At 40.1% G+C, this 20,950-nt stretch overlaps 1 protein-coding gene across 2 annotated transcripts in view; it reads right to left on the reverse strand.

The window, feature by feature from the left end:
• Positions 1-765: 765 nt before the first annotated feature.
• The window catches only part of LOC127624280 (synapse differentiation-inducing gene protein 1-like), a 38,402-nt gene continuing 18,217 nt past the window's right edge, over positions 766-20,950 (reverse strand). For both annotated transcript variants that reach the window (XM_052099025.1, XM_052099024.1), the window contains exons 3-4: positions 14,172-14,309; positions 766-2,482 (exon numbers count right to left, since the gene is read on the reverse strand). In XM_052099025.1, coding sequence (XP_051954985.1) covers positions 2,324-2,482; positions 14,172-14,309 — 297 coding nt within the window. In that variant the 3' untranslated portion in view covers positions 766-2,323. The remainder of the gene's footprint in view (positions 2,483-14,171; positions 14,310-20,950) is intronic.

The raw sequence follows: 20,950 nt of genomic DNA on the forward strand, positions 1-20,950 counted from the left end.
CTGCTTGCATAAAAACCAAAATTGTGGTATGGTATGACCATCCTTTAAGATTTTTTCATTCTTCATTTAGCAGAAATACTTTTTACCACTCTCCTTTTGGTGCCACATACAGATTATTGTGGGTAACTAGTTCATATGGCACATATTAATTATTAATCAGCGGTAGAACCCTCAATAGTACACTTACTCATTTTTTGACTATGCTCATGCTTGTAAAAGCTCAGTGATTCAATGATTTCATTCTTACCAACATATTCTTTCCAGCTTCTACACCACTGGCCAGGGGTGGACTGGGGAGAGAAATTGGCCCTGGATTTTAAATAGAAACTCATATCGCGGCACTGCTTTGTGGCCCGTTCTGCATAACTCGGTGGCTCATTTCATATTATCATGGTCCATTCTGCCTGTTTCGCGTCCGGCTCGGTTCTCCCGATGGCCAGTCCACCCCTGATCGGCCCCAATGTGCATTTGCCCACTGGGAACATGCCCAGTATGCCAGATTACCAATCCAGCCCTGCCACTGGCAATAAACTGAGAAAATCTGCTAACCTTGATAAAAGCACCACACCAAACCTTTTCTCCTATAGAAATTACTAGACTATTTTTCTCTGTTTGCTTGAATTTTATTTGAGATAAACATTTTAAATAAATTCAATGAATTATATCCACTAACGGTTTGCAATAGTGTCCATGTTACACTTAACGGGGTGAATACAGGTTGTGTATATTGTGACACTTAATTGATGGTATGTCATGTCTATCCTGAAACACTTTTTTGTACCACCTTCTATGTTACTTGTGTAGAACCAGGCTATTAAAGATCCTGTCATCTAAGTGAGAACTCCTCCTGGGAGGACTGCAGCAATTAGGGGGTTATAATTTTATTTCTACCAACTTTCAAAGGCTTGTATCATAATGATTCAATCCAGGCACCAATTGTTATACCACCCAGCCACATGAACACCAATTGCTTTTGTGTTTTGAAGTTATTATGCGGATGACTACACCAAATTCAAGCTCAATTGGTGTTGCAATGGAACAGTCGACCCCTAACACTACATTATCTGTGAGTTTATTCTCATGTGCCATAGCCTGTAAGCCCACAGACAAGCAATACATTATTAATCAATTCAATCTGAGCCCTAACCTGCATTATTTTCTAACATCCATTTTACAATACGAAGAAGGTACATTTCTTTTGCCAGTTTAACTCATCTCAAGTCTGATTGTTTTAATTCATTTTTTATCTTAGGAACACAAAGTTATGCATTTGGGGACTAAGATGACACATTACTTTTCACATTCAGTTCAGAGCTTTTGGTGTGAAAACACCATTAAATGCTGTTAAAGTCAAACAAATATACTTACTGATACAGATGCTTCTTGTTCTTCATGTTATATATATACTGTTCAGAATTCTCAGCACCAGAGTTTACGTTTTGGCTTTTATTCTACCATGACATAAACTTACAAAAAGACAAAATACATGAATTTACAACACAAAGCATAGAGCCCTAACAAGAGGAAACTGCACAGAGATCAGCATAGGTTGTGTGTAAGTGGAGCCGAATTTCACAGATTAATTTGAATTCACAGAGGTGGACTGCATTGTTTTTGATAGCTATTTCTTATTTCTGTAGTTCTGTATAACCATAAGCACTTAGGCTTGAGAGTGGACTCTACCTCTGCTTGTTATAACATACAAGGCTCTATCATTTTTTCCAAATAGATAAGGAAACATAGCAGTCACCTGTTGTATAATATGTTTTAACAGAGCTCTTTCGTGAACAGCAGAGACCGCAGTGTGTTTTCAGCAGCGCTGGTTTAATTGAGCCATACACTCTTACTGGGTTTAACGAATTAAGTAAATAATGACAGAGGAACAGAGAACGGCTTGAGTTCTCTTTCAGGTTCGGAATGAATCACAGCTGGAAAGGAAAAAACTAATCCAAGGGCGCTTAGTCTCTTTTGATCCTTGTGGGTGTCCTTTGGAATATCTTCCCTTAGGTTTTTGTTAATTGGATTTCTTATTTGTATCTCTAGTTTGTATTCTTCACCTGAACTGCTCTCAGACTTAAGCAAGACTTAAGTTAAAGTTTTATCCAATGGGGCAACTGCTGTGGTGTGACACAAGGTGACATATATAATGATAAAGTGATTAAGTCCACAGTTTTTCTGGGTTCATCGTTTTCTGCTTCATCTCTTTCTCTAATTTGGGCAGACAGGCAGTCCATGGGGAGGGATGACAATGAGAGAGACATTTAGAAAAAGACGTTCGTGGGCAGTATTATCATGAAGTCCTGTGGTTTCCTTTCTGGCCCTGCTATATGTGGCCTGGTTTGGACAGATATGCAATGAGGGCCACCACCACGCCCACGTACACCCCTGTTCCAATGGTGATGGAGAGTGCGGCCAGGAACAGGGCTCGTCTGGAGGCAATGCTAGCCAGTGGGAAGTCTCCCTTAGTCACGGCTTTGCTGGTCTGGAACAAAGTAAGAGAGGGATGTGAGAAAGCAACATGATGAAAGCATACATTGACCTGCTTTGCATTCAAGGGGAAATTGCTTGAACTATATATTGCTTCCCTGATGATGCTGAGAGTTAAATGGACACTCAAGTGGAAAATCTGAAATGTTCCCCTGCACAGCTCTGAGAAAACATGTTATAGTTGGTCACATGACATGAAGGATATTTTAAACAAAAATCTATTTTAATCACGTGACATTGAAAGAAAATGTTACACAGAAAACAAATATATGTATACATTTTTAGCCATTTTATTTTATTTGCTAAATGTTCTAATGAATGGAACGCATCAGTAGCACTTCACAATGAGGTTGTAGAAGTTCACATTAATTAATGGATTAGTTAACATGAACTAACAATGAACAATACTTTTACAGCATGTATTAATCTTGGTTAATGTTAATTTCTAATACATTTTAAGGAATGCTATGGGTTCAATAAGCTCAATCGATGACATTTGTAGCATAATGTTGATTACCACAAAACAAATAATAATAATAATTCTTGTCCCTCCTTTTCTTTAAAAATAAATAAAAAGAAGCAAAAATGGATTTCTTTTACTGTAATTTTAGGTTTTATAGGTTTTATGCTGTATTGCCATCATGACAACAAACTTGTAAAACAGGACATAACTTTACACTGAAAAAGTTACTAAGCGATTTTATCACACTAAAATCATGTTAACACTCATATTGTTGACGTCTTGTGGCTATACTGTTGAAAAATTGAGTATTTAAACATTTAATAGATTGGCCCCTTTCACCTCCATTGTAAGTGCCTCACTGTAACCCAGATTTTTGCTTCTTTTTTTTCTAAAGAAAAGGAGGGACAAGTCAAAATTAATTTTTGTTTGACTGAGCTTAACTCGTATTGAAACCAGAATATTCCTTTAATATTAAAAGTTGTATAAATTAACAGTGGGTAGTGCATTATGAACCATGGTAAATAAATGAACATTCATCAAAATTAATAAATGCAGTTGTTAGTTCACAATAGCCTACCTATGCATTAACTAATGTTAATGTATAGAACCTTAATGCAAAGAGTAACCATGCATTAATAAAAACATAAACAGAATTGATCTATTTAACTACTATAGTATAAACACTTGCCTGCAAAAGTCAGGGACAACTTTAATAATCAGTCTCAATATTCTCAGTGGTTGTACTGTTTCTACAGTATATTTAATTATGTCTTTAAAGATCTAGGGCTTTCTTTTGGGAAAATTTATTTAGGTTTATTGTCTTTACTGATCAGTGTGTTTTTTTCTGGTGAGTGATGCTCTCAGTCCTTCCTGGTTTTACCTTCTAAACCTTGCAAAAAAGCAACACTTCTGAGGTTTCAGTCACGATCAATGTTGCAGCAGAGACATGAGCGAAAACAGTAGCCGGCGTTGCACAGACTTTCTATTTGTCAACATCTAACTTCTCGTATTGTCTCTTTTTCTTTCTTGTTATGAGGGACAATGGCAGGAGGGATGAGCCAAATCTGACAGTTAGACATGATCAAAAGAAAATACATTTAGGAGTTTGTGATGCAGCTGTTGTAAATCTCGATACATAGTGGTGTGGTTGCTTTGTAGATTTAAAGGAAAAGTTTACCTAGAAATTAACTTTCATTGTATCTTTTTTTCTATACAATGAAAGTGAATGATGGCTGTCGGTCCCCAAGACTCTGCCAAACATCTCCATTTGTGTCCCACAAAAGAAAGACAGTCATAAGGGTTAAGGGTTAAAAGTTGCATACTCTAATATTTAGTTTGACCACCTTTAGCTTTGACTACGGTGTGCATTCATTGTGGCATTGTTTTCGAAAATGCATACAATGTCACAACATTTATTTCCATCCAGTGTTGCATACATTTTTGGCAGAGATCTTATATTGATGACGAGAGAGTTGAACCACTCCGTAAAGTCTTCTCCAGCACATCCCTAAGACTTACAACGGGGTTAAGGTTAGGACCTTGTGGTGGCAATTTCATGTGTGAAAATGATTCCTCATATCCACTGAACCACTCTTTCACAATTTGAGCCGATGAATCTTGGCATTGTCATCCTCGAATATGCCCATGCCATCAGGGAAGAAAAAATCCATTGATGGGATAACCTGATAATTCAGTACATTCAGGTTGCCAGCTGACTTCATTTTATTACTGCTTAACATTGCTGAGCCACGACCTGACCAATTGAAGCAACCCCAGATCATAACACGGCCTCCAGAGGCTTGTTCAGTAGGTACTACGCATGACAGGTGCATCTCTTCACACGCTTCCCTTCTTTCCCTGATGCGCCCATCACTTTGGAATTGGGTGAATCTGGACTAATCAGACCACATGGCCTTTTTCCATTGTTCTACAGTCAAATCTTTATGCTCCCTAGCAAATTGAAGAAGAAATAGTATTCTTTTAGCCTCACTAACAAGTGGCTTTCTTTAGCTGTTTAGTAAATTCTCATTGCATTGTGGGTGTGTAAATGCTCTTACTTCTACTATTAAACATAACAGTGAGTTCTACTGTCAGTTTTTTACAATGTGACTTCATCAAGCATTTTAGTGATCTCAGTTCACGATCACTAAAGATTTTTTTCCGACCACAGTACTTCCATGAAGCTGAAGGTTCACCACTGTCCTTCCAGGTTTTAATAATGTGTTGGACAGTTCTTAACCCAATTCCAGTGATTTAAGCAATCTCCTTTTGTTTTCATTGTTTGATGCAGGCCAATAATTTGCCCCTTCCCCTTCTGTCGCTCTCTCCACGTTGTGTCGGAGAAGCGACACTAGGGGTCTCTCTTGAGCGCCGATATTCACCTCTGATCTCATTGAAAAGGGCCAATGGGAGTTGGCAGTCGGTATTTGCATACCCCGCCCCCGGACATACAGGTATTTAAGCGGGGCAAATACGGGAGTTCATTCAGAAAATTTCTTTGGAGCCGATGGTCTGTCTGCAGTTTGCTGCGAGTTACACGCCACTTAAACGTTCTTGTTTTCCTCTGACGATCTGCATGCTGTTGGATCTTGACGGCGCACAACAGCGGCTTTCTCCTTCTCAATGCACGGCGTGCATTGTTGCCCCTGAGCACTTCGACAGCGCAGACACATACACACACACACACTGTGTATTAAAAGAGTTTTTACTAAAAGAGTAATTTTCTCTAAAAGAGCAAACACAGCGGCGTTAAACTTCCTTTTAAGGACGCGTCTTTTTCAAGATGCCTTTCCGCCCCTGTGTCGTTCCTGGATGCGGTAGAGTGCTCTCTGCTTCAGACGGCCACAGGCGCTGTCTCGTGTGTTTGGGCCGCGATCACACCGAGGCGGCGTTTGTGGATGGTTCATGTTCTCACTGCGAGAACATGACCATGACCACGTTGCGGTCGCGGCTCGCTTTCAACAGAAAGCAAGCCACCCCAGCTGCACCCCGCATTGCTCCTTCCCACGGGATTAAGGATGGTGCGGTTGGCGCTGGGGGCGATTTGGGGGCGGCAGCGGGTGCAGTTTCGCCGGGTAGCCCCCCGCGAACCTCCCGTTCCCCAACACGCTCGCTGGTCTCCGTCCACGCTCGCGGCGATAGCGGCCTGCCTCACGGCCTGGCCGCCTTGAGCGTGGGGTTGGACTGGAACCCTCCATCCTCCCCACAGCCTTCTCGGTTGGATGATTGGTTCCTGAGGGCAGCACGCCGTTCGCGGCCTCGCATCCCCCCGGTCCCTTTCTTCCCGGAGGTGCATGATGAGCTGACGTCTACGTGGAGAGCCCCGCTCTCCGCTCGTCTAGGTGCCACCCGCTCCACTCTCTCCACCCTCGACGGCGGAGAGCGCCACGGGTACGACGCGATTCCCCAGGTTGATAGGGCAGTTGCGCACCATCTATGCCCCAGTAGCCCTACCTCCTGGCGGGGTCGCCCCGTACTCCCATCCAAGCCCTGTAGGACAACATCCTCGCTTAACGCGAAGGCCTACACTACGGCTGGACGCGCTGCCTCCGCCCTGCATGCGATGGCCCTCCTGCAAGTCCACCAGGCCAAAGCTCTCAGAAACATGCACGGGGTGGACCTGATCCTGATGTGCTGCAGGAACTGCGCTCAGCGACCGACCTCGCCCTGAGAGCGACGAAGGCCACAGCGCAGGCACTCGGACAGACGATGGCCACCCTAGTGGTCCAGGAACGCCATCTTTGGCTCAACCTGGTCGAGATGCGTGAGGCTGACAAAACCGCTTCCTGGACGCACCTGTCTCCCAGATTGGCCTTTTCGGTGACACCGCCGAGGACTTCGCCCAACAGTTCTCAGCGGTGAAGAAGCAGACGGAGGCCATTTCAGCACATCATGCCCCGCCGCAGACCTGCCACTACGGGCCCTGCCCCGTCTGCCCGCCGAGGGCGCCCCCTGCGAGGAAACCAGCTCCTGCTCCGCCTCAACCCGGGCCCAGCTCTCAGCCCCAGCGTCGAAGCACTCCGCAGGCGGCGACGCCCCTGTCTCACCGAACCCCTCCAGGACCCGGAAGGCTCCCAAGCGTTCCTGAGACAGCCGACCCAGAGCCGAAGACGTTAGCTCCGGAGGTGGTAAGACCGCTCCGTCCCCCGGTGGAGGGCCGGGAGGAGAATCCTTTGTTTTTTCATTCCGAAGACCCGCAGAGATGCGCGATTAGGTCAGTGCTTCTGTTCCTACAGGAGAGGCTGGACAGGAGGCTGTCCCCGTCCACCCTCAAGGTGTATGTTGCCGCTATCGCCGCCCACCACGATCCTGTAGACGGCAAGTCTTTGGGTAAGCACGACCTGATCCTCAGGTTCCTGAGAGCGCTCGAGGTTGAATCCCTCCCGGCCAGGCCTAATTCCCTCCTGGGATCTCTCGGTAGTCTTGGCAGGACTCCAGAGACCTCCCTTCGAGCCGCTCAAATCAGTTGGACTCAGGGCCCTCTCTCTTAAGACGGCCCTGCTGATCGCGTCGCCTCCATTAAGAGGGTCGGGGACCTGCAAGCGCTCTCTGTCAGCGACACTTGCCTGGAGTTTGGTCCGGCAGATACGTCTGTGATCCTAAGACCGCGACCGGGCTATGTGCCCAAGGTTCCTACCACACCATTCCGAGATCAGGTAGTGAACCTGCAAGCGCTTCCCCGGGAGGAGGCAGACCCAGCCCTTTCGTTGCTGTGTCCAGTGCGCACCCTGCGCATTTACCTGGACCGCACACAGAGCACCAGACGCTCTGAGCAGCTCTTTGTCTGCTTTGGGGACGGCAGAAAGGGAATGCCGTCTCCAAACAGAGGCTCGCCCACTGGGTTGTCGACGCCATCACACTGGCTTATCACACCCAGGCCGTGCCCCTACCCTTACGGGTCCGAGCTCACTCAACAAGGGGAGTTGCGTCCTCGTGGGCACTGGCCAAGGGCACCTCCCTAGCAGACATCTGTAGAGCCGCGGGTTGGGCGACACCCAACACCTTCGCGAGGTTTTACAACCTCCGCGTTGAGTCGGTTGCGTCTCGTGTTTTCTCAGGTCCGAGCCCGTAGAACTCGGTAACACGTAGACCGACCGGCCCCTTCCCTATATGCGTGTAAGGGCCCCGGCCGTGATTGCTCTATGCGAGAAACATAGAGAGAAAAGAGGCCCAGCCAGGCTGGCCCATTCCCATGTTGACAAACATCGCCTTGTTCCCCTCCCAGGGTAACTAGAAGGACTCCGATGTTCTTATGGGGCATTGGGGAAGGGTACGTGCAGCCAGGTACAGACGATGCGTGGCACTGGATGAAATCCCTGCCCACCTCTGTATCGGGCGTCCACGCATAAGGTTCAGCGCATGGCAAGATTGGAATGGGTCCCCTAGTGTCGCTTCTCCGACACAACGTGGAGAGAGCGACAGAAGGGGAACGCTTGGTTACGTATGTAACCTCCGCTCCCCGAGGGAGGGAAGGACACGTTGTGTCTTTCCTCCGCCATGTCGCTGAACCGAGCCACTGTTGTGGCCGGACCATTTCCGGCTCCTCAGAAAAATCCTGAATGAACTCCCGTATTTGCCCCGCTTAAATACCTGTATGTCCGGGGGCGGGGTATGCAAATACCGACTGCCAACTCCCATTGGCCCTTTTCAATAAGATCAGAGGTGAATATCGGCGCTCAAGAGAGACCCCTAGTGTCGCTTCTCCAACACAACGTGTTGTTCCCTCCCTCGGGGAACGGAGGTTACATACGTAACCAAACGTTCTGAAACACAATAACTGAAGAAGCTACACACTGCATCAGTTAGGGTTAAAAGAATTGATGCCAGATTAAACATATTAATCACTGCAATAATGATCCAATCATAGGCTTTTAAGTATCTGCTTATTTAAATCCAAACTGCGATTTTCTTTTTGCCCAGGCAGTATAGATACTATTAGCACCCTGATGTAAATAGTGTAAAATACAATTTGCACCCATATTCAAATTCTAACATTCAGTATGGGCATCAATGCAATTTGATTCTTGTGATTATTTAGTGTCCCAGAGACACACTACATTAACTTTTACCCCTAAGCTTAACATTAGCTTTCACTTGGGAACGAGTGCGATCGACAGACTCCAGATCAAACCCTTCTATGCACTCCTCGACATTCACTGTGATGAAATCAACATTTATATAAATTTGTATCTATTATTTTAAATAGTATTAAAGGAAATGTTAAGAGTTGAAATAGGAAATCGAATGGGAAAATGAGTGGGACAAAAGGCGGATTCGAGGACAACACTACACATTAACACACAGTCTTTACACCCCACACCACTGCAGTGACGTCTATTGGTAAGTTTGTTGTATATTTCTGTGGTTCCATTAGACTATTGGGGTGCAAATAACTGCCCTGTGTGGCAGTTGCTATTTACACTGGGGTGCAAATAGACACTCTGTTAAAGAAAACACATGTGACTTGAAAAGGCAATGAAATGCCTTATCTTTGTTTGCAGTTTCCATAAAACCACATAATGAAAGTAAGCTGTGCTGAGAGCTATTAGACTCAAAAAGGGAACATCACACTGCCTTAATTTCTTTAATACCAATGCCATGAAGCCCCACGTAATTGTTAAACCAATCAATTTCCCCAGTTCAAATGAATAATTAAGTCATAGTATGATGCTCATTTACAGAGAACATGGCTCAAGGGCTGCATAAATCTAATAGGGTGAATTGTAAACCGCATCTGTAATAACTGACTCTATAATGCACAACATTCTATTTCCCCACAGCATGATGTCCTTTAAGTGTAAACAAGCCAACATACAGTAAAAAGTTGATTTGTTTGTGTTGTGAATGTGACTCTTGAGTCTACTCTCCCTTTTAGTATATACTTCAGAATGTACAAGTGGAAAGAGTTGCCAATCACACATGGCTCCCACTGTGGGAAGTGTCTTGCTCTCTTTGTGACTGCATCTGACCCTCTAGTCCAGAGAAAACAGTATTGATTTTAACTCCTATGCTTGGTGACAGTCAATAATGGGATGTTTGAACAAACCGGTGCTGGTACACCAGCTGAGATGGTGTGTTAACATGTTTCATTTGCTTATTATCTTTAAAATTCAAGTGGCGCAATCAAAAATTCACAGACACAAATATTTACAAATCCTGACATACTAGGACTTCATGGGAATAGAAAGGTAAACACATATTGTATGTGGAATGGGCTTTGTAGATGTAATATTGATATTGTATCAATGTCCATCAAAGGCCTATTTAAGTCAAAGTCTGTTTATTATCTGGATAGATTGCTGTTTCTCAAATACGTCTTCGGTGAATTTCAAAAGGAGGGTCTCTAATGCAAGTCTACAAACATAACTCTTCAGCAGTGTATAGAGGGCAAGTGCCCCACCCACTTATTCAGCTTCTGAGTTCCAGAAGTATTTTACCAATTCATAATTTCATTAAATTCTCCATAAAAAAGTTCTAAGTCATGATCCAAACCAACCAGATCTGAGGTGAAATCACAACATCACAAACCTTTTTTTCTCTCCCCTTTTTCTCCGCAATTTAGAATACCTAATTCCCAATGCTCCCTAGGTCCTCATGGTGGCGTAGTGACTTGCCTCAATCTGGGTGGCAGAGGATGAATCTCAGTTGCCTCCACCTCTGAGACCATCAATCCACGCATATTATCACATGGCTTGTTGAGCGTGTTACCGTGGAGACCTAGTACGTGTGGAGGCTTCATGATATTGTCTGCGGCATCCATGCACAACTCAACATTTGCCCCACCGAGAGTGAGAACCACACATTATAGCGACCAGAGGAGGTTAACCCAACGTGACTCTACCAACCCTAGCAACCGTGCCAATTGGTTGCTTAGGAAGACTGACTGGAGCCACTCAGCATGATTCGAACTACAAACTTTGTTTTGAGGCAAAACCAATTTTTAAATAGGAAAAACTATCAATTCACTCACTATGTGTCTTGAACTGGGGCTCTCTCGTGGCAATTTTTGCGGGCTTTGTTGGCAGCAGTTCTCTGATTGGTGAAGCCTTCTCTGATTTACCATGGGTTATGTAGTCGTTTACCATGAATCCCATTATCAAACACAATTTTAAAACAATTAAGTTGAAATAACGCAGACGGATGGCTATAACAGAAGCATCCATCTACATTTTTAAGATATCATTAAAAATCAGTTCGTCTTTGCACAAGTGAGATGAGGACATGGGCTAATCAGCTGAGGATAGGGATAAATGCAGAGGAACCCGGCAGTTCGGAAGAGAGAGAGAGCCACATGCAGCTACCATATGTGTTTATGTTGTTGTTTAAGTTCTTATTAAATATTATTTTGACTGTTCGGCTGGTTCCCCACTCCTCCTTTCCTAACCTTAACTGTGTTACAAATTTGAATGGGATGTTTACTTCTGGAACCAGACAGTTCCGCTCAATTGCTGATTTTTAATGTAGCACAAACAAGTTGGACGTTGTGACAATAAGATGCTCTTTGAAGACTTGTGCATGACTATGAATGGGTTTTTCCATTTCTTTTTGATTGGAATGTTGCTTAAAAGGATTTTTCACATTTCAAACTTTGTTTTAATGGAATGGATAATTGACAGGTTAGTTGGCAGTTTTTTTATGTTGTCCAAAACAAATTTTGATAGATCAGCATAGACACTATATTTTGGATCCCGTTTATGCCTGTATTTATAGTTGAACACCTTAATTATCAGATCAACTGAGACAGATGTTAAATGAATGGTTCACATAAAAATGGAAAATCTGTCATCAAATATTCACCCTCGTTCTTTTGATACCTGTATGACTTTTGTATTCCATGGAACACAAAATAAAATGTGTATAGCAGAATGTCCAAGCTACTTTTTTCTATACAATGACAGTGAATGGTGACCAATGCTGTTAAGCAAGATTTTAAGGCAATCATTTCAGGAAAAATTTCAGTCTGTTCCTCACACATAGATTTCATAAGGATTCAGGAATCTTGTAATATAGGGCATGAGTCGTATGGCTACATTTATGAAGCTTACAGTATACAGTGTTTTTTTGTAGCCCCTGGTACCCATCCACTTTCATTGCAATGAAAAATGCAGTTCAGACATTCTGCAAAAAATCTAATTTGGTGTTCCAAGGAAGTCATAGGTGTTTGGAAATTCATGATGTTGAGCAAATGATGACAAAGTTTTCATTTTTTGTGAATGATGTAAGCAGTGTCAGAGTGCTTCATTAGTTACATGACAAAGTTATTTTATCTCGCTTTCCAATTACAGTAGGAGTGTGACAGAGATGGATTTGAGAGGGTATTGGAGGTAAAGAGTGGGCGACACTCCTCATGAACATTCAATCCAATGCTGCGGGGAAGGTGAGAGAATCTGTTCAGGATGTTCTCGGAGGAATATAGCCAGCCAGAGACAGGGCAAAACATTCGCATTTTCATCAGACTATCTCATTTACATCCAACTCACACACACTGCAGTTGCATTCTAGACAACGGTGAAGGCATCCACCTTCCCTGAACAAAACCACCATCATCATAATTACTCTGGGAGAATTAACTTGGCTCCTGACAAGATAATTCACTCTGTCTGTGTCTGCCACAGACGAAACAATAGTAAAAATAAAAAAGACACATTCTGAGGTGGAAAAACAAACAGTTGAAAAGCATTCTGTGCTGCAAGTTAAGAGGTCAAAATAATTTTGACATTGGTACCAAGTCGAAGGGTTCAAAGAATTTGCGCACATGCTCTGAGGATGTGGTTGCGTGTGTTAGTGGTATTGCTGGGTATTGCCAACCACCTCAAGATAGGATACATATTGCGATGCATATGTCATGATTCAACAGAAATTGTGATACATCACAATATCATAATTGGATCATGACTGAAACTGTCCCAAAAGCATAGGAGTCCATGAGAGAAAGAGTGAATCTTCACTCTTACACATCATATAACCTTTTCTGACCACACTGAGAAATGCCATCTCAGATTGTAAACTTATTTAGATGACTGATTTCTTCATTACTGAAATGTTGGACAAGGTATGAATACACAAATAAATGAATAAATGTATCATTACTGTAGGGGCTTTCTTGGTCCAAAGCCACTCTCCCGGTGCACATAACACACATAAATCCAATAATGATCTCCAAATAAAGATCGTTGATGATAAAATCAAGTAATTTATCTTCCAAAACAATAAACAAATTACAACAAGCACTTAATGAAATGTAGTCGAAAAGATGAACGCTCTCCTCCTTCACATACCTGTCTTTCCCCTACCCACCTCCTTTTCATAATCAGGGGTGATATCAAAATAAATGTCATCAATCCATACATTAATAATCAAAACCATACTAAATCTATAACTCTATAAATCAATTCAATTCAGCATTTCACAATTCATAATCAATTCACTCACTTCCGCCAGCACCATTTTGGTCATAGGATGGACTACACTCTCTTAAAATGTAATGCATAGACAGTAAATTAATGTCAACTAAAGACTTGATCAGGCAAATAACAAAGGACATTGCATCAATGTGCAATTTCACAGTTAATTCAGTATGGACTTCAAAAGAATCATTAATCTTACAGTTCATACAAAACAATATCTACATAGTTTTCCAATAAATAACTATTATTGGTATTATATTCATCTTTAGCCAGAGGGAACTGCCCTATTTTTATTAGTATTTAACATTTTAAATAAAGCTTTGTGTTCAATAGTATATTCATTTTTGCTGTGGGACTGAAATAGGTATCAAGGATTGCATAATTTCACTGGTACTGGTACCAACTAATTTTGGTATCGGTATTGTGACAATCCTACTGCATGTGTAACTGAAGCTCAAAACATGCAGCACCAGCGGCATCACGCTCGTCATGCCCATCTGATCAGTACATTAATTTAAACATGTTTACACAATTTATTTTTGAGTATTGCATGATAATTGTGCAGTTACACAAGCAAAGCTGTTTGCTTGAATTATGGGTAATATAATGAGGCACCTGTTCTAGGCTGATAAAGATCATAAACTCTCCTCTCTCAGGAGACCGAAGGCTTCTTGCAGGGCAGAGATGAAAACGTGTTGACGAATTAATCATGGCTGGCTATTTATAGATGTGTCTCACATGTCATAGGGAATGAAATGTTTTGCAGACTTAATCATCATTAGACTATGGTTTGGGTCAGTGAGCGCTGCACTTACCCCCTGAGAAAAGTAGAAAGCAGCAATGCCCAGAGGCCAGAAGCAGCAGAGCATGGAGAAGATAGCAAGGCCCAGGTGATCACGAGGAGGGATAACAATGAAGTTGTCCTCACTTTCACTGTCGCTGGAGCAATCTGTCTATAGGGAGAGAGAACATTAATTAAAACCACTTTTAATTTTTACCAGTCACCTGTTCCTAGGTGATGGATGTACTGTTTTTTTGGATTATAGTACAACCATGTATTGATACAGATTTCCCTTTTCGATTTGATTCCGATTCACAAGCTCTCAATTAGATTTTATTCCAATACAATGGGTCTGTTCCAAAGTTTGAGCTGCCTCGGTGTCTACTGCCTACATAGGCAGCTGTCTTCTATTACAGCATCCTTACTGAAATGATGCCTCATAGGAGAGCGATTTGGAACACTCTACACAGGTGGCAGCTCTGCACATCATTAAAATAGTGCTCCTCACGCGCAGTACACAGGACACTCAAATTGCAACTGATTTCAATACAGGTGATACGAGAGAAATAATCCGATCCTCTAATGAGCATAAATACACACATCACACACACATTTTGGGTAAAATAGTCCGTTTTGATTCATATTAAACTGTTATTTATCTATGCTTTTCAGTACTGAATGGATTATAAATGTATTTATAATCTAAATTTCTCTCACTTCTGCCATCTTGGATTTATTTTTCCGCGAGCTCATCACAGTGCATTCTGGGATTGCCTACCTGTGGAAGGATACCTCCGATGTTACCTTAGAATTTGGCCCAAATTATATATCTGAAGAGGCAACATAATTAAGAATTCCCTGCATGACCCGTTACATTTCATCATATTTGATGGAAATAGGTATGTTTATTCTTATTTTTTATATCAGTTAGTTACGTACTTTGTGGTGTTCTGTGTTATATTTTATGTAGATTAGTTAATGTTTATTGCATAGCTTTAATTTCACATGTGTTACCCTGATGGTGTTTACTGTTTGTGTGAGTGACACTGAGCACTGTATCTACATGTTTATTGGTCATTCCTCCTGGAAGAGCCACAATTGATGAACGTCATCATGTGCCATTCTGTAATTACAACGCTGATAAACAATATATAATAAAGTGAAAAGCAGATTTTTACAGTTTCAGAAGGTTAATATATTACGTTTATCATTTAATATTTAAACGATGGTACTGCACCACAAGTTTTAAACTGTACAATGTACAGGTTGTTCTGTAAAGTTGTTTACATTTTACTGTATTATTTACATAACTATTCTGACAACAACAGCTGCCAGTTTAATTTTTTTTTAACATTTATTTAATAAACAACATAATTGTTTTTTTTCAGTAGCTTTTAGAACAGCCTTTGGGAGGAGTTGGGAGCATGCCTATGATGCCTTAAAATGCTGCCTCTGGTAACGTTCACTAGGTTTTGGAACAGACCCAATATGATTCTGATTCATTATTTCATTTTTAAATCTCATTATGCTGTCATATAGAAGATGTTAATTGTACAGTGGACTTTCTAACTAGGTACATTACTCTAATATTTATTTAATAATTTTATCATTAGTTTTTCATCATTTTGGTCACATTTTATCTTTTTAAAAATTTAGAAATCCATGCATACCATGAATAAATAAGTAGTCTTGAAATTGCATACATTATACAGTATTTAGGGCTACGTACTGATACATTTCCTGATTTGATTCTGATTCACAAGCTCTCAATTCGATTTGATTCAGAATTCGTCAAAAAGGTTGCGTGGATCTAGTCTTTGGGCACACATTACACAAAACAACTTTTACTCTCAACATGCATTGAATGGATCTTGGTACTCCACCACTATACTACACAACTGGTAAATGAAATCTTTACCAGCCAGGAGGCATATATATACATTTTAGTTGCAAAGTGTAAAATTTGGTTTCAAATGCCAGTGATTTCCTCTCACTGTAGTGGAGGGTTGCTGATTAGGGCTGCAACTAACGATTATTTGGATAATCGACTAATCTAACGAGTAATAGTGTCAAGATTCACTGCTGTCTGCCCAGTGTTTCTCCTTTGTCATCTGTCCCGGACTACACTTCCCATAATTCCCTGCCCTCATCACTGCCAGCAGTACTTCATTGTTCTCACCTGTGTGTCATTTAATCATTGTCCTTTGTGTATTTAAACAATATTATTTTATCATTCGTTGTCAGTTGTTTAATGTTTGTTCTGGAATGTGTTTCTGCCCGTGCCCTTCGTGGATGTTGTCTCTTGTTTATATTTTGGTTTCCCCATCGTGGATGTTTTATTTGTTCCCTGTGTTTTTGTTATACCCCGAGTTACCCTGTTCATCTTTAGGTTTTTCATTAAAGCTGCATTTAGATCCCACTCCTCGTCTGCCTCGTTACAAATAGAATGATTATTTGACTATTCGGTCGATTATTGAAACGATTAATCATTAGCTCTTAACCGATTATTCAGCTTGTGCCTCGACTTAAATGATTGAATTAAACGTGCTTACTAACAAGAGGACAAAATCATCTTTTAATAATACCTCTAAATTACATTCACTGAATTACAAGGGGGAAAAATACTTGGATTTTTATTGTTTAAATCAGTAAAGAAATTCACTGCAAAAAATATACTTGTTTTCAGAGAATATATCTTGAATATAAGTCTAAATATCTTATATGTTGCTTCTCATGTAGATGTATCTTGTTTGAAGGATTTTTAGATATTTTTAAATATTTAAATATTAAATATTCTATTCAAAATATATATTTAGCAGTATAGCTCCTAAAGTAAATGTACGTAAGGAGTTTTAGATCAAACCAAAAAGACAAATCAAATGTTTTTTTTGTTGTTGTTTTTTGCATTGCATAATGGGCTTAGACTACACCCTCTCACCTTTTTGTTAATTTGATTTTGATGTATTATTTCGATTCGAAAACGAACCGCTGATTTTCTTCATGATAAGATACACACCGTGACATATATTACGATTCACTATGCCATCATGTTATAATCTATCTTATTTTGTATTTTATTTCCCTCATATTTTGCAATCTATATCACTATTAGCTGTTTGGAAAGTTTGGAGTGCGTCTGGACTGTGAGCTGTGTTTTTAACCTCTCCTCAATCAGGCGTGAGCTGAAGTGCTGCTCTTGCGTTCCATCATTAGCATTTCAAATGGTCTCAAGTTGCATCAAATAAGATCAAAAGACTACTTGAATATTTTATTGTCAGCATTGTCGTTATCGTTGACTGATCGTTTCAGCCCTTTTGCACATAGAGTAAAAGATCGATCTTGGGATTTAAGAATCGATATTGAGATTTTCAAATGAAGATCGTGATGCATTGGAAAATCTAGATTTTTTACCCACCCCTAATTATATTGGATATATGTATGTTTATCATTGGCATACATCATTTTTTTATTTCGTTGGGCATATAATAACGAGAGTGGAGTTGAAAGGCATTTTTTGAAACTGCATTCGTGCTATATTTGGTTACAATTAAATTTTTATTTTGTTGGTGTTTCTGATCAACAACTGATTGTAAGGGACAGAAAGGATATTAAAAGAGTCATTATTCAATGAAAATGGATTACGTGGATCTCGTTACATGGAACGAGTCAAACTAAACTTTTCTCTCAACACATTGTGAAAGACACTCTGTGCTAAACATTTTCACCAATATACTACTCAAACACTGGTGAAAACTGAACATTTACCAGCAAAAGGTTAATCACAGACATTTTTAGTTGCATAGTGCAAAATTTGGACACATATGCAATTGATTTACTTTATTATAGGGCATTATATAGGGTTGTCCATATATATAGACCAGTCCATATATATAGACCAGTCTTGGGATTTCAGAATTTATATTGTCATCGCTCAAATGGAGATGCCGATGCATTGGAAAATCTAGATTTTTTTTTTTACCCAGCCCTTATGAACAATATATAGATAATATTATGTGTATCTTCTTAATTGGAATTCAAAATAATAGTAACATCCAGTGTCCCAATAAGTATTTGGACACTTAATGTATGAATGTATTTGCATTAAATAACAAAATGTCAAACCAAGTGGCATTTGTTTTAAAGAAATGCATTCCAATCACATATTTAGAAAATAAAAAAATACATATAAAGGATTGTAAGGGTTCAAATGATAAAATAAGACATATTATTAAAAACTGAGATGTATCAAGAAACATTTGGCCACTTTTTGGATGTCAAATGTGAGTAGAGCATGTACACTTGAGAAACTAAAAATAACGCAGTCTGGTGGAGAGTGTACAGAGAGAAGAGCTGTTATGAGAATATTTCTGGACTGATTCACAGCAATAAATTGCAATCATAGCTGGTGAAGGAAAGTTTTGTCGTCAGGGTTTTATCTGTAAAAACAATAGTCCTACTTCTCTATAAAATACCATGGGATGCTAGATTGGATTTCTCTTTAAGGAGGGGTGAAGTGGCTTTTGCACACATCTGTGCATGTTGTGTGCTCCATTACATCTCTAGGCTGAAGCCAAAATATTATTCAGTATTGTCTAATATTTTTGGGTGTCAGTTTAGGAAACTGACATTTACTTATCGGTACCTGTAATAAATGCTAAAGAAATGCTGGAAAATTTCAGTCCCTGTAACAAGTTGTCAAACTTCTAAACCCTTATCTTTACTTATATTAAAATACCTGATGTTACATAAGAATATATAACTATTTCAGTGAGAATGTAATAGCAAGTCTGCTGTGTGATTGACTAGAGGTTTAGGTGCTTTAGACTGAAATACTGTGTGACATTCTATATTTCACCAACGGAAAGGTAGCACAGCCTAGCAATATTTTGATAACAGTGATTTACAATTATAGCTGCTTATCTCTTGAGAAAGAGAAGAAAAAAAAGTATTTTATGTTATTCTTTACCACCAGAGGACCAATTAGTAAAAACATCTCATACATACGGAATGTACAAACAAAATCCTTCATGGTTTTAGTATATACAGTAATGCATTTTTGCTATCCACTAATTATTTTTTTTTAATAAAAACATACAAGCCAAAAAAAATCATCTCCACATTCAGCTAAAAATTCAACATTATATTATTACTGATATAAGCTGTGTATGTGTGTGTGATCTGCCAACAGTGCCAAATGGTTAAGCCCCAGAGGGGGTATTGGGTGTTGACAGCAGATTTTGTCGTTTTATACTTTAAGGGTGGCAGGAGGCATAGGAAAGGAAGCATGTAAATTATGTTACCAAAATGTCTCCCCTTCATGAGAAAGACGAGCCTGCCCTTTATTTTTCTCTGCTTTTCTGATCCATCTCTTAGCTAATAGAACTTTACCTCATTTTCAAGGTGATCGATGTTTACACTTACAAACGTATTATGTATGTGTCATGTATGAAGGCTCTGGCTGAGTAGCCCTTTGCTGAGAAAATTGAATCCATATACAATTGTAATTAGCTGCTTAATCAAATACAATTACTCTGACTGACTGTTTTCATGGCAATGCAATGGGAGATAATCAGTAAAATTGTTTCATTGCAAATTTAAATTAATCCAGGTTTGGTCTTGGAATGCCCTTTCATCCAGCAAAATGTATCTAGTGCAGTTTGATGCGAAGTGCATATCCATATGCAAAGGCTGGGTGAAATATTGAAAATTCACGACACATTTCCAAGGATTTTGCGAACATTTTTGCCATTTCATTACAGTAGTTTTAAGATTCTTCCTTGAAAGCATTTACTGTAGAGATGTTAAATCAATTTATCTTTTTTAAGCTTCAGTGGCAAAAGGGTAATAGTTAATAAGTTTAGAGTTGGTTTAATTGATTCATATCAGTTAAAACTATCCTTTAAAATGAACCAATTCAAAACTCTGATTAATTTGGTCATTACACAAAAATGCTCAAGAAAGTCTCTGTGTTCCATTTATGATTTATTAAAAAGTTTAAGTTTGTTGGTGAAAGTTGCTGTTTATTACTGTATACAGTATTAGGGCAGGTGATCCAAGTTATATATAAGTTCTTTAACACACCCTTTTCATTCAAAACAAATCTTTTTTAGTAAAAATGTATGATGGTAAATAATGCTTTTTAGTATATATATATATATATATATATATATATATATATATATATATATATATATATATATATATATATATATATATATATATATACACTCACCTAAAGGATTATTAGGAACACCATACTAATACTGTGTTTGACCCCTTTCAGCCTTCAGAACTGCCTTAATTCTACGTGGCATTGATTCAACAAGGTGCTGAAAGCATTCTTTAGAAATGTTGGCCCATATTGATAGGATAGCATCTTGCAGTTGATGGAGATTTGTGGGATGCACATCCAGGGCACGAAGCTCCCGTTCCACCACATCCCAAAGATGCTCTATTGGGTTGAGATCTGGTGACTGTGGGGGCCATTTTAGTACAGTGAACTCATTGTCATGTTCAAGAAACCAATTTGAAATGATTCAAGCTTTGTGACATGGTGCATTATCCTGCTGGAAGTAGCCATCAGAGGATGGGTACATGGTGGCCATAAAGGGATGGACATGGTCAGAAACAATGCTCAGGTAGGCCGTGGCATTTAAACGATGCCCAATTGGCACTAAGGGGCCTAAAGTGTGCCAAGAAAACATCCCCCACACCATTACACCACCACCACCAGCATGCACAGTGGTAACAAGGCATGATGGATCCATGTTCTCATTCTGTTTACGCCAAATTCTGACTCTACCATCTGAATAT

This window comes from Xyrauchen texanus, chromosome 30, assembly GCF_025860055.1.
Source record: "Xyrauchen texanus isolate HMW12.3.18 chromosome 30, RBS_HiC_50CHRs, whole genome shotgun sequence".
In the NCBI taxonomy this organism is placed as follows: domain Eukaryota; kingdom Metazoa; phylum Chordata; class Actinopteri; order Cypriniformes; family Catostomidae; genus Xyrauchen; species Xyrauchen texanus.